Source organism: Botrytis sinoallii (genome assembly GCF_014898435.1).
Source record: "Botrytis sinoallii strain Bc 23 chromosome Unknown BSIN_043, whole genome shotgun sequence".
NCBI lineage: Eukaryota > Fungi > Ascomycota > Leotiomycetes > Helotiales > Sclerotiniaceae > Botrytis > Botrytis sinoallii.
Window position 1 is genome coordinate 142677 of NW_024066070.1, and position 14881 is coordinate 157557.

The 14881-nt window shown below is 38.7% G+C and overlaps 2 protein-coding genes across 2 annotated transcripts; one reads left to right on the top strand and one right to left on the bottom strand.

The window, feature by feature from the left end:
* Positions 1 to 2447: 2447 nt before the first annotated feature.
* Positions 2448 to 4776, bottom strand: EAF02_012188 (uncharacterized protein). Its single transcript, XM_038908236.1, has 4 exons — positions 3884 to 4776; positions 3585 to 3705; positions 3182 to 3332; positions 2448 to 3121 (listed from the first exon to the last, which is right to left on the bottom strand). Exons 1-4 carry the CDS (start codon positions 4107 to 4109, stop codon positions 2969 to 2971), a joined length of 651 nt encoding a protein of 216 aa, XP_038752019.1. The 5' UTR covers positions 4110 to 4776; the 3' UTR covers positions 2448 to 2968.
* Positions 4777 to 8858: 4082 nt separating this feature from the next.
* EAF02_012189 (uncharacterized protein) lies at positions 8859 to 10619 on the top strand (the record flags this gene model as incomplete). The annotated part of the gene is made up of 1 exon (XM_038908237.1): positions 8859 to 10619. One exon carries the CDS (start codon positions 8859 to 8861, stop codon positions 10617 to 10619), a length of 1761 nt encoding a protein of 586 aa, XP_038752020.1.
* Between the last annotated feature and the right edge of the window lie 4262 nt (positions 10620 to 14881).

The window sequence follows — 14881 nt, forward strand, 5'->3', positions numbered from 1 at the left end:
TGAAAGTTCCGTTGGTGTGATTTTGGAATTGGAGAGAAAAAGTCACAGCCAAAGATATTCAATTATATTATTTATTATACGAGTACATACGATCTAATATGATTATGTTGTTCCCTCGAATTGAGATGGCATTATTAGTACTGTAGATAATTCGGATTCTGTATGCGAGTGTATGTATGTGAATGTATGTGTGTGAGTGTATATATGTAAATGTATTCGAGTATATAGATTACCGCCTATATAGATATTTGGATAACAGACAGCAGTCCATTCATCCAGAAATAACTACCTAGTACACATCTACCAGATCTAGGTATTGCCTCAAGGCATATTATATATATGTGTGTGTATGTATGTATGTATGTATGTATATATATATATATGTACGATATATACACAATGTATACATGCAAACCTCGGTCTCTGCGTGAAATATGGATTAATCATCAATCATATCATAGGTATCATATCATACATATCATACATATCATTCCATTCCATTACATCACCTAGGTACATTACCACATTACCTGTATATATATATACCCGGTTATGCATTGTACCTAGGTAGGCTCAAGCTACCTGGCCTGGTAGGAACCGGTAGTGGATCAATCATTTAATGTTACTCGCGATACATTGTTCCCTCTGTGAGCCCATCAGATTCAATTCAACTGGTGACAAACAGCCAGTCACTGGTCACTGGTCACTGGTAGTCAGAGGGAAAAGCCTTGCAGACTTCAAACATTACATTACCTTCGTCCATCTTTCCCCTCCTCCTTCCTATCTAATCAACGATATGCCCACCGTAGAGCCTACCTGGGCACTTCAGTCATCAGGGCTATAAACCCAGTATTAATAAGTATCTGCACTCAATATGATGGCCACCTGCAGTCATCAATACAAAATGGCCATTCCAACATGACATAAGTTCATTATGATTACTACGAGTGTTAACACATAAAACACTCGCATCGATGTTATCGTGTTTCATTGCCATGGTCGAAGTACCTGGATTCCCGAGGTCGTTTAAATGAGCGTGCGAACAATGCTTTTACATCTTCACTCTTTTCGACAAACGTGAGATAGTTGTACTCGAGTATCACACTATCACCATATATTTACCTACTTGAATGAAAAAAGTCATACTATTTATTGAATGAAATGACGCTGCTGCTCATGTACTGTCATTATTGTCATTATTGCCATTGCTATTGCGGTTCATCAATAAACATCTGATGCCATCCCTTTGTAACAACTTTATTATAACAACAACTTTGATAAGTAGCCGAAGATAACCAGGTAAATACTTCCTTCCCTTCTTTTCCCTACCCTCATCCCCATTTTCAAGTCCAGCCACAATGTAATGAGGGGTTGAAAATCTTCATTCAATTTTGTCAATGTCAACCTAGGTGATTTCCTCTTTCTCTTACCTGCATACAAGAGTGGATCTGGTTTCCCGCCTTGTCATTGGAGAGGTTTGGCGACTCTCTAAACCTTCCCATTTCTCTTCTAACCTCACATTCATGAACTTCCACTTACCACCTTTCATTCTTCATTCCCCCACAAAAAAACCACACACATGCCGTACATCCCTTCCCCGAGAAATCTGAAACCAGAGCAAGTCTTACATACGTACTTGCTCCATACATACTTACTTACATATAGCACCGGAGTTTCTGGACCTGGAATTCGGTATCGAAATGACCATGTTGTAATCAATCAAGCTGGATCTCGCGCCTACCAAAAAAAAAAAAACATCGCATCCAAAAAATGGAGGAAAGGTGTGCGGGCGTAAGTCAGTGTATCCACACCAATAAATTTACCCCTCCATTATCGAGATAATGGTATCGTATCCACCTGGTCATCGCCACCGTATCATTGATCGTGTCTGGCAATCATCATGCCCACGCCCGCCCCCCCCTCATTCTGGCCCATTGTACCAATATGAAAAATTCATGCTGTCGAATTATGATGATCTATCTTTGCATCTGATTGTCTCATTGAAAGAGTTCAGCAGCCCTACGGAAAGAAATGTAGGCTACACACTATACAAGCGGTGAATGTACTTGGTAGATCTGTAGTGAAAAAAAAGTTGTGTGTAGATCTTTGAGGTGATAACATCTTCTTAAATATACGATAGCGAAAGTACATAGACCTATGATGACTACATTTACATTGGTACTTTATGATTCAGAGTCCCAAAGCCATCTCATTTCTTTCTGATTCAAAGATGTCAAGCCATCTCATTTATCATGAAGTAACGTCTCCACGATGATGATATTTATATCCATCCGTGCTTTAAGGTTCAAACTTTAAAGTGATCTCACATTAGTTACCTACCTATCATGAAGCAACATCACATTACCAAAATCCAGACCGCAATTCTAGAGAATCTTCAGACGAAGGAGCAAGCTCCGAGATATTCATTCGTAAAGTGCAAATCCCAATCACCGGGTTACCGAACCCCACACTCTCTTCACGATATCTCTCATTCCCCGTTTTCGTGAAGCCAACTATCTAATCTGCAAATGACGACATCTGAGATCCCTCTTTGACGAGCGCTTTCCCTTAAATGTAACCTCCGCGCCAGCGATACATGTCCTTTTGGTCGACTCGCATACACTTGCAAGCATTTGGAAGATCTTGTGTCACCATCGTCTGCAACCACTCCTCTTCCTGCATATACGCAGAGAGAAGGTCGGTACCACTACATAACTCGAGAGAACTTATCATGTCACGTCCTTCAAACGAGATGCTGCATACAAGTGAAAGGCTACAAAAGCTTCTCTTCGTTCATGGATAACTCCCGACATATCCACATCATTTGATACGTACATTGATACACTGATACACTGATACAAACCTCATAGAAAGAGACGTCAAAATAATTACTATGGCACGAAAATGGGTATGTGCTAGATCTACAAAATTGCCGCTTCAAGGGAATGCCTGATTTGGTTGCGCGGCTTTAACCTGACATCCACGCAGCTGCTCTATTAACTCCAAAGTTCGTCGCCAGTCGAAGACCACTAGAGCCCATTGGGAAGTAGCTGACCAGATACCAAGTCAAGCAGATTATTTGGATAATCGCCGAGATCAAGGTCAACGGTTTGCTTCGAAGCTGCACACAAGATTAGATTATGAGAAGATGGTGGGAAGAGATATCAATGTAAATACTTACGCCTAGACTGAAATATAGTGTCAACGCGATAGATCCGAAATAGGTCGCGGTAAACGGAAGGCGTGGCGCTGATATCAGGTGGTTCATGTACGTCCACGGGCCCATCATCGCGGCCCATGATGCGAGAAATAGCATTGAACCTAGGGTCCATCTAGATGTCACACGCTCCAAGTTAGTTTTGAGGGTGTAGATGTATATATCTTAACTTCGTAATCCTTCAAAGTCTCAAACCATTCATTGATGCTTGAGTAGTATCATGACTGATCGACAAACTTGCTCCATACGCAATGCCCGACGCGTAGTTGCATGGACGCGATATTGCTAAAGGTTTGGGGTACTGCGACTCGTATTTGTCGAAACTTGCAGGACATGTGTTTCAGATGGCAAGGAAAGTGAGACTTACAAAATCGCAAACTTGGTTGGAAGAACGATCAAGTACGGGAATAAGACGAAACAAATAACAAAACAGGCCAATGCGCCGATATTAAACCCAGCAAATAATAAAAGTCGATCCCACCTACTCACTGAGTATGAGAAAATCAATAGTCAGTCAGTCTTCAAATAAGCAATTTTGAGAAGTAACACAAAAAGACAGTCAAGCCACACTGGTAAACGACGCCACTGTACGTCGTACCAGGTGGCGGCGGATGCAGGGACAGTGCAACGTGTGGGGAAGTGAGAAAGTTAGGTAGGTTGACTTACAGGCAAACCATCCTTCTTCTTCTTCGCGGCGATTTCGACCAGGCAGAGGCGCACCCGCACCCTCTGTGGTAGGCAGTCGAACATAGCCACTATCTCCAAATGGATTCAGCGATTTTATCGAGGATAATAGGCCACCGGTCTGCTGAGCAGTGTTTACGGGTAGGTCCGGGTCGCGACGCGACCAGCCTAAGGAATTCATGGAATCTCTGAAAGAGGAGGAAGCCATGGTCGCGATGATCTTTCGGTAGTTATGGCTATATGTAGTACTGATATTGTTTCCCCACCCCCGTCGTTGCTTTCGCAGATGCCGTGAATGTTCAAGATAAGGTAGGTAATTGATCCGAGTTCAAGAACCTAGTTTAGAGATGGACCGAAGAGATGCAATCGATTCGGGGTATTTTGTTGAAGAAAATACGGCCGTTTATGTCCTACTCAGTATGATTCGTCTGCAGGTATGTCGTGCGTTAATCGACCTCGTGGAAAGAATGCGACTGGTTTCTTTGCAAATGTTGAAAAGGGGTGTCCAATGACCTATTCAACGGACAGGGTTTTGGTTGAATGGAATATCTCTATGCAATGAAAGATCTCCTCGTGACCACTCTAGAGGCTCTTAATGATGAAATCGAATAATGGATGTCTGATGAAGGTGGGATCTGAGGACAGTTTGTCGCAGTCAGCAGGAATGGGGTGTGGTGGTATAGCTCCTAAGGATTGATCGGAATGAAGAGCAATAAGCGCTCTTTTAGCTTTGAGCTCAAGTTGTATGCGACAAGCCCTTGTATTTTATTTTGGATTTATTATGGTGGGTTCCTTTTATCGCTGATGGTGGTGGAAGAGTCAGGTTTGGGTGTAGGTGGGATTGTTGATAGGCAATCATGGGAAAGCTTATGATGATGGGAAGTTGTTGCTCCGACGCTAAAATATCTCACATAATATGCCGCTAGTCGGTAGGGGGTTTGGAAATGTACCGGTACACAGACGCCCTTGACGAACCAGCCAGTCCAGTTAATGAGTGACAAGAACGATTTAGCTACGATAATCAGGTCACACAGTATTTTATTCACCTAGTAGCGTATAGTGTCGTCAGATCTGGTGAAATCTGAATCCATGGAAGTAGAACTAAGTGGAAAGACGCAACTGTACTAGGTCTTCTATTATACATTTACGCGCAGGAGGAGTACGAAATATCTGTATCCGAAAATAGTACTGTGGCACAGTCTTAGAGTAGATGTCTACCTACATACAGTACAATGCATCGTAGCCTATTCCTCTTCAAGGCCATAGGAATCCCGCAAGTCTTGCATGATTCCCTACCTCACATACCTTATCGAGCTTGCGTATTAGCGTGTGGTTCAACTTTGAGACATTCAACCCTCCATTGCAATCCTTTTGGGCAAGGTAGCAAATACCGGACATGGATCAATAGATCTGATTAAGGTTGTAAAGCTGCAAATGTAGAAGCGAGAGGGTGTGAAGAGGCATGAAAAGGTGTGGATGGTGGTTCGCTAGGTTCGAGAGGATGGGAAAGTATGAGTCTTCGATACCATTTACTTCTGATGATTGAGTGAAACCTCCCCAACCTTTTAATAAAATCTTGGAAAACCTGGTAGAGACTACTTTCAAACCTTTCTGCAAAGTCAAGTGACTTGAGGTTGTATGCACGAGTGAAGAACATAAAAGGATATCCTCGCCTCCTGAACCTCTCAACTTCTTCCAACCAAATTACCGAAGTTTGAGCCACCGTCTACTTCTTCTACCTACCTACTTACGACCTAGGTATTCAGCCTGAAGTCCTTTATACTGGCTGCATAACATTTGTGTACACTTGCACAAACAGCTACAAGATCAATCAATAACCTCAAACTCAACTTTGATATCACCCATCCTTCGCTACCTTTCCAGCCGAGGTCTTGGTACTACAAGCTACAAACTACAAGCTACATACGATACTACACACTTACGATCGACCTTACTTCACTTCACTCCTCTCTTCGATATTGGGTTGGACTACCTACCTATTTTACCCCGTCTTACCCAATCGTGTAAGACTTTCGGTCGTACCATCTCATCTCATTTGCTTGTATCAACGGCCGAATTCCTCAAGGTTTTTCAGAAGTGGAAGCTTGCACCCGTTTCACCGGACAGGCTGAACTCCATTCTAATACACGTCTTGCCGGTCTTGTCGGCGACATATCAGATTTGTTGGATTTTCTGGATCTCACTCCTACTCTCTCACGGAAGCAAGGAAACAGGGAAACGAACATTGCCTTTTCTTGCCGATAAAGATTTGGCTTCCGTTGCTACCTAGATCCTTTGACCCTTTTCTTCCACTACGAACCTTGATTGCAACATTATCGGATTTTGCGGAGGAGACATTTATCTGCTTTATTTATTTATTTATCTATCTATTTATCGACTGGGTATCTATCTATCTAATCCTTATCAACTATCTACCCCGCCATTCAAAATAAGCTCCTTGGAAGCATTTTGGCGACGGAATAATAAATTGCATTCCTTCTTTGCCATTTTGATTCGCAAAGAGCTCCATATTCTTGGAAAATACGGTACTTGACTCCCAATTTCCTTCCCCTTGCTTGCTTGCTTGCTTGCTCCTCTCTCTTTCCTTAGCTTCCCAGCTATTTCATTCGTTGAATTGGCAAAAGCAAAAAATATACATCCAGTACCACGTTTGACAAGAATTAATAAAGAAGCCCTCGCTCTTCTTGACCCAATCAGAAAACTAATTGGGAGAAAGATTGTCCTACATTTTCGAAAGTCCATCCATCTTTCCCTCTCGGTCGGTCAAATTATTACACGCGAGCATTTGATCGCCTTGGTACTTATTAAGGAAGGACAGAATAATCGAAAGACGAGTTACCCTTCTGCGATTTATTCATTTCTGCTATTCTATATGACAGATAATAATAAGGCTGGTATCTATTCCACATCGAGTTAGGAATTCTATGCCATTAATTCCAGCGAAATCGCCCCTCAATTGCTTCTACCAGGTATCTATAAAGAAGAAGCTTGGGACCCGACCCGATCAACTTCCTCTAAACCTATCAATACTTGCTTGACTCATGTAGTCACATCGACAACATATACACACACACACATATACATATAAACCACATAATTCATTCCCACTCTCTCCTACAATTATTCACATATACATACATACATACAGCAAGGTACCACTTACCACGCACCACTCATCACTCACCACTCACCACCTACATTCCTGCGAAACATCAAGGAGATCGAATCAAAACGCAATCCGATAACTATCCGATACCTCTCCGACAACCTACAGTATCTTTCCCTTCGTCAATCAATAAATTCACCGAACAATTCTTCCATTTCCAGATTTGACATCGCTAGACGCGGTTCATTCGTCATTACATTACGCCAAGTCCCGAATTGACCGACCATCCCACCCCGGATTTCCAAAGAACAAGGGAAAGAAAGGAAGGAAAATCTCATTTCACTCACTGTCGAGGAATCCGAACCAATAAATCCATTCAGAAACGGGAAAAAGAGGCCAAGAAGAGGAATCCGGTCAAGAAAAAGAAAGGATTCGAATCTAGTGAATTAATACTTGGTACGGAATACAGACGACGGAATACCTAGGTAAATCCAAATCCTCAAGTCTTGTTACCTCCCTCTCTCCCTCCCTCCCTCCCTCCCTCCCTCCCTCCCTCCTCTCTCTGCACTCCACTGCACATCCAATTTCGCAATCAATTTACGCCTCAACCTCAACCTCAACCTAGTACGATTCAATTCTAACCTTCACACTTGAACCTTTAGGGAAATTTCAGGGGAAAAAACTCAAAACAATTATTCAATCTTAGTCTTCTTTTCTCTCACACTGCGTTGCGTTGCGCTGCGCTAAAAAAAGATTTCATTCAATAAAGGATATTTTAATTATTTCCTGCCTTCTCACAGAAACAATCCTCCTCGCCCTCTTCCTCCATCGACATCTTACAGGAACTTCTCTCCTCTCGACTTTTGGTCTCATCACACAAGAACATTCGAATCTTCATTCTCAACAAAAGAAATTAAATGTTCTTCGACTTATTAAATCAATCAGTCATTAGAAATCACCCCGTGCAACCCTCGGCCATCACTACCGAGAGCTAGAAAGAAAAGGTTATCCCTCCCTCCCCCCACCGCCTTTCAACGAAATATCGTGAGTTATCCCACACAACGGCTGTTTTGGCACACATTTTTGGGAAATTCCTCTCCCCAATCATAACTTCTCCGCCTTTTTCTAGCGCACTCTAGAAAAGGTAACCTTCCTTCCCCTCTTGGGTTGACAACTCAATTATCCTTCTCTCATTCTTCTCCCATCTTTTCTTACCTTGCTAGGACTCATCAAAGGAAGAAAAAAGATAGAATACTAACAATCTATCGGACAAGGCCCCCTCGCGATAATAAACCTATCACTTCGCCCTACCTACCTTATCAGCCAAATCAAAGACCACATAACCGTCGTGGCCCTTATTTATCCAACAACAAAGCTCAAAGGATTACAAGACGATCGATAGGATTTATTCACTCAGGAGTCAGCATCAGCTTCATTGCCGCTTACATCTTCGAAAACTCGACACCGTCTGCCGCATGTAAGTGCGCATCCTTTTCCATTATGCATGTTCCCCCCCTATGACGACTTGGCAAACAGAATACTATGTTATGCATTGTGGTCATAAAGCATGACCATTGGTTATGCGAACAAATATCTTGTCATCTTGTAGGGTAATTACAAGCATAGTATCAATTCCGTGGCAAATCTGGGGATATGCTTGTTTCTCATTCGAAATTGGCTTTTTTGAACCTTTGACAGTGGCTACCGTTTGTCACACACATAGATAACGATCACCTTTTGTTCATAAGAGGTACAAATACAAACCAACAACCACGTACAAGACATATAAATTCCTCAAAGACCTTATAGTCAGGCGTCAAAATAGCTAAAATGGCTGGCACGGGTGCATTAAGCCCGTTTATCAAAGACGAGCCGGATGATCAATTCTTCTCCTCCCACAACCAAAGATTCATGTCGAACCCACAAAGCTTCGGTCTTACGCAGACACACTTCAATCAATTCGGTTCCCATGGAGGCAGCATCAATCCCAATGACTTGAATGTTGGCAGTAATGCCATGGCCATTCCAAACAGTGGATACGGTACCTCGTTCCAGAACAACTTCACAACTCAGCCATCAAACCCAAGCGCAAGCTTCTCAAAGGGCATCTCGACTTTTGGCGATGACGAATTGCTAGATAGTCTAGACACCTTGAACACTCATGGCGGTATGCAGAACGGAGGTCAAGACTTTGGCATGGAATTCGACTTCAACAACGGACACAACATCTATGCAAGCAATAATGGAAATGGCCTGGCTGTTGACCCAAACATGAATGGCTATTCGAATACTCCAGATGGCGATCCTATCCAGAGTCCCTTTGTCCACAACTTCAACCATGCGCAATTTAGGCATATGCAGACCCAACACAACTTTGGCTCGTCGCTGCAGTCCCCTGCTTCATATGCAGGTTCGCCATTAAATGGTGGGGATTTGCATAATGGAGCTGGAGACAGCAACTTTACCAAGCAACAACGGCCAAGATTGAGTCAAGTGGGATCTGGAAGAAGGCAATCGAGCACTAGAAGTCCACTGACACCGAAAACTCCTGTGATATCATCTCTCAATATTGGATCAACGGATCACTCTAGCTTTCCTTCTCAGCCAATTCGCACCAATCATGCCCACCGACACCAAAAAACCTCGTCTAATCAATGGGATCAGCCACCTAATAGCCTTGGTTCCTTCCCAGGTTCTGAGTTCGGTTCGCCTATCCAAGGAGTTCATCCAAATCCTCAAATTTCCGACATTCTCAAGGGTACTTCGATGCCAACCAAACTCAACAATGGTCACGGCGCAGCGAATGCACCTGGTTTACAATCCCAAGAAATGAAGAGAAGACGCCGACGGGAATCACACAACCTTGTTGAGAGAAGAAGGCGAGATAACATCAACGAGCGCATTCAGGAATTGAGTCATCTTGTTCCCTTGCATCGACTTGAGGATGAGAAAGTACGCAAGGCCATTATGAACAACTCTCCTTTGTCTCCAAGCCTTACGGCTGTATCACAACCACCAAATGGAATAAGCCCTCCCCAAGCTACCTCGGGTCTTGCTGGCCCTGGTGCCAGGAGGGCCACAGGTAATATTACTACCGGTATTCCGATCGAGGAAAAAGACAAGGGTCCAAATAAGGGTGACATTCTTAATGGTGCCGTAAGCTGGACCAGAGATCTTATGTGGATGTGTCATCATCAAGCTCAACAAATGGAAGATCTAGCCAATCTTATCGCTGAGTTGGGAGGAACATGGCCATACGAGAAAACTGAAGATGAGAAGCGCATGCATACCGAATTGATGGATGCTATGACGAAGAATGGTGAAGCTAGTTTCGAATACACCCGACGTCCAGGCACAGGTTTAAGGGTACCTAAACATACCGATTATAGAGGTGAACCAGACCGTGGCTCCAACTTCTCTCAGCTCGACAACTCTCTGAGCCCAGACAATCATAGCAGTACAGATGTTGGTCAAACTGGTATGGGTGGTCCAGGTCAATACTGGAGTGGACACAATAGTGGAGGTAGCGGTCCTGGCTCTATTGGTGGCTTCAAAGAAGAGGATGAATACAACATGGATCTCGGACAATGAGGAATCTATACTGTTGTTCTATGAGCAATTTGTTGTTCAAGTGTGGGAGAATTTCTTACAGTTTTTAAGGCAAAGCAACAAGGAATTGGTTACCAGTTTGCATGCACTTTTTCGCTTCGCCTTTGTGTTTTTAAATTACTGGTGTTTTCATCTTTGCATTTAATGGTAGTTATGGGGCTTGATTTGGCTGGGTGTTGCTTGCGGTTTGAACATTGCTCGCAGAAGGCGAGTCAATCATGTGGATGGAATATGGATACTAATGGCTTTGACGATAATGGCTTTGACGATATGGGTTGGAATTTATAATTTGTTGGAGATGGATATTGGTTTCACTTGCATGCATCACTTTTCTATTTGGTTTTGGTTTTTACTATCTACTTGCATCTATCTTTGCGGTCTGGGCTCCTTCACATGATACCTGTGCATCGGAATACCGATGTTTGCCTGTTGTTTTTCCTATGTTACTTGACGACTGGATGGATTCACGACTAAACGGGTTTTACGAGTATATGGACTGGATTGACAGGATTGAATGGGGCTCTTTTTCCAGCATTTGATTTGCTACCTGCTACCTATTTTCTTTTAACCCCCGCACAATACATTAGCTAGCTTAGTTAGTACTTGTCATCTTTTGTGCCCTTCTGGTAGATTGGATTTCAAGAGATATTCACAAGTTGCTTATCAACGAATGAAATATACGAAATGCACCCCACTCTATGGATTTTCTACATGGTTCTTTGTGTGCAATTTCATTTCTTTCCGTACCGTCCGTCGCTTCTTTGCCCCTCCTTTTCCCGAGGACCCACTACTTGACATTGGGGTACTGAGAGATCCGTGAGGTGTATGCATGTTGATAAGCGTGTATTATGCCCTCTAAGCGCACACTCCGGCTATCAAACAGACACATGGTATGCAAGAGATCTCTGCCAGAAGTGGGTTCTGATGGACGGCAAGGAAAGCGGATTGGGTTGTGTTTATACTGAGCATTGAATCTAGGCAAATGGTCTCAAGATTGATAATGTAATGAATGAGTTAAGAATCTTCACCCCTAAGGTTTGAATGGGCGCGGGTGTGTACACGTGATAACTCCGGGTGCGGATTGATTGAGGGATTGTTGGGGTAGGATGGATGGGGAGCTCAGTTGGTTGGGGAGGGGCTAAATTTGTGCTTGCTTTTGATGGGGTTTCTGTTCCGGGTGAAAATTGGATTAAGAATGTGTAATGGGGGGTTGGAAATGGAATTGAATGCTCATTAACTAAAGAGGCATCTTCGACTTGAGATTGAAACGATTGAAAACTGGCTTTACTTGGTCCTTCTTCTCGTCTATCAGGGTTAGTAGAAGTGGAGGAAGGGAAGTGAAAGTAGAAGAGGGAGAGGAATGAAGAGTTGATTGGGTGAGATGGCAGAGTCAACACAAGTTGCAGTGAGATGCCATGCCTTTCTAATGACAGTAAAAAGCACTTTGAATGTAACTTTGAATGGAATAGCTTTGATCCTCTTTACATTTTGAGCTGCCTACAAATATACTACAGTCACTATATACAGATAATAGCTGATCATCTAAATAACACCAGAACTCATCATTAGAACTAACACGTTTTAATATGATTGAATGTAACTTTGTAATATATATCTATACAGTCCGAACGAATCTTTATTATAAAATTTGAAAGGTTTAATAATTTATTTTGAAAGATTTATTGATTGTATTATATATATTGGAAATATGAATAATTAGAAAATTCAAGAATTAAAAGTAAGATAAGCGAGATCTAGAGAATTTCTATAAGGTATCTATTATTTTAATAACAAATTCTAATTATATAATCTATAACGAAATTGGAAAAAGCTCGGAATCATACTATATTTGAATTTTCAATGAGGGAAAACGATTATAAATATGAGTAAATCATTTATACACCATAGTGAATTATTATTTTGAAATATTTATATAAATAAGCTTTTTCTTACAGTCTTTGTAGCTAAAAGTCATCATAACTTTATTCGTACCTTCTGAAATTATTTTTATAGCAAATTGTTCTCATACCCTTCAAAAGGCATTTAATTAATCCTATACTCTGAATTCACTTTTATTTTATTTCAAGTTTTTTAAATTATTATAATAGAACTCTATTTATTTAGTATTCTATTATGATTATTATAAACTGGATTTTATAATTAACAAAAACGATTCTATATAAAAAAGTTAGAATTCTATTTATATTGAACTGAACTTTATGAATATAATATTATTTTCCCATTTTTTGTAAAAAAAAAAGGATTATTGTAAAGTAGAATCTACAATTTTGGATATAGATTTTATTATAGAATCTATTTAAATTTTAAAGGGTATAAAATAAAATAATCGCTACTTCATTTTGAGGTATAAAAAAAATTAAAAGACCTTTGAAAGATATAAAAGTAATTTGCCATCATTTGTAATATTATATAGAATCGATATTTATATTTGCCATTATATAGTTCTCGAAATACTGAGTTTCAAGAAGATTTCTATTGTTTAAATAGGGATTTGGAAACTACTTAGAGATCTAAAGGTTTTGAAAGAGTGATTTGTACACTCACTGTCTTAACGGAGTAAATCTATTGTGAACTTTTGAAAAACTTTTAACCAAGTTTCAATAAAATATTTAATAATAATAAATCTGATGATAAAATCTAATAATAATAATTTCAATAATGGTAATTCCAATAATGATAAATCTAATAATAAAAAGTCTACTAATAATAAATATAAAGCTGGAAAGTCTGAGGATAACAAGTCTAATTGTAATAATCGATATCTGTCTATATACTTCACTTTCCTTTTGCCTTTTAATTTGAAAAGAAAATTAGAGATATTATTAAGTTTAATCTAAGACATCTAAGAAGTTTAAGAAAATTTGAGAAATTTAAATAATCCAAGAAATTCAAAAAATCTAAAAAATCTAAAAAATCTGAAAAATTTAAAAAATGTAAGAAATCTAAAAAAATGTAAGAATTCTAAAAAAATTCAAGAAATTTAAAAAATCTAAAAATCTGAAAAATCTAAAAAATCTGAGAAATCTAAAAAAATTAGAAAATCTAAAAGATTTGAAAGATTTAAAAAATCTCGAGAATTTGAGGAATTTGAAAAAACCTAATAAATTTATAAATTTATTAGTAATTCTATTTTGAGTGTGTATATAATAATATTGAAATTCTAGTCTGAGTATATATATAATAATAGTAGTAATAATAATATTTATTAATATTTAATGAATTAATATAATATTAATATTAGAAATCTTTGAAGAAATATAGAAATATATTCAGCTTATAAATTTATTTAATTATTTCAAAAGTAATTTATATATATACGAAATTAGAATCATATTTAAATAATTTTTTTTCTGTTAAATTGAGATAGAACTAATAATATTTAAGGTTCTAGAAAGTTTGAGTATATTTTTTAGGAATAAATAAATAGTAAAGTTATAAGAATCTCTATTTATATAAATATATTTCGTTTGAAAAAAAACCCTTTATTATATTTTTATTTGGTCATTTAGATACAAGTATACAAGGATTGGAATTTGGTTTACCAAAGACGAAGACACACCCGAGCAACCGACACAGTGTTTTTGATAACAGAAACATTATATCGAATAGAATTAAATGATTTAAGGCATTTGATTTGATATAACAACTTCTCCTCATCAGAAATAAACAGTCAGTTACCAGTCTTTTAGTATTGATAAAAGAGAGAATAATTATTATTATTGAAATTATTATTTGAACTTAATTAGTAATTTTTAATATAATATTAAATACTTGAAATTTTTTTGATTCATTATAAGAATATTCCAAATTGATATTGTAATATTTAACATATTTATAATAGTTTCCAATTTTTTAATAAAAATAGTTTTTGTATCATAAATAAAGTAAATTATTGAATTTATAATAGTTTTTTTGAAAAGGGTTTTTTTTATATAATGAACTAAAAAAATATTATTGATTAATATAATCTATATTAAATAATAAATCATAATTCTTTTTAAATCTTTTGAAATATAGAAAACAAATCTAACAAATTATTATAAAAAAATTCACTTTATGTATTTTGAAAAACATAATGATTTTGATAAATTTCTAAATTTAGAAAAAAAACTAAATATTAAATAATAATCATAAATTATTTTAGAAAAAATCGTTAATTAACAAATCTTAAGTATTTATATTACAATATAATTCATATTTAATAAGATATTAAAAATTCCAAT

Coding starts and splice junctions, on each gene's coding strand:
- EAF02_012188 (XM_038908236.1), bottom strand. CDS start 4,109: ATGGCTTCCTCCTCTTTCAGAGATTCCATGAATTCCTTAGGCTGGTCG. Junction 3,706..3,883: donor AGAAGAAGGATGGTTTGCCT/GTAAGTCAACCT, acceptor TCTCATACTCAG/TGAGTAGGTGGGATCGACTT. Junction 3,333..3,584: donor CCAACCAAGTTTGCGATTTT/GTAAGTCTCACT, acceptor TGTGACATCTAG/ATGGACCCTAGGTTCAATGC.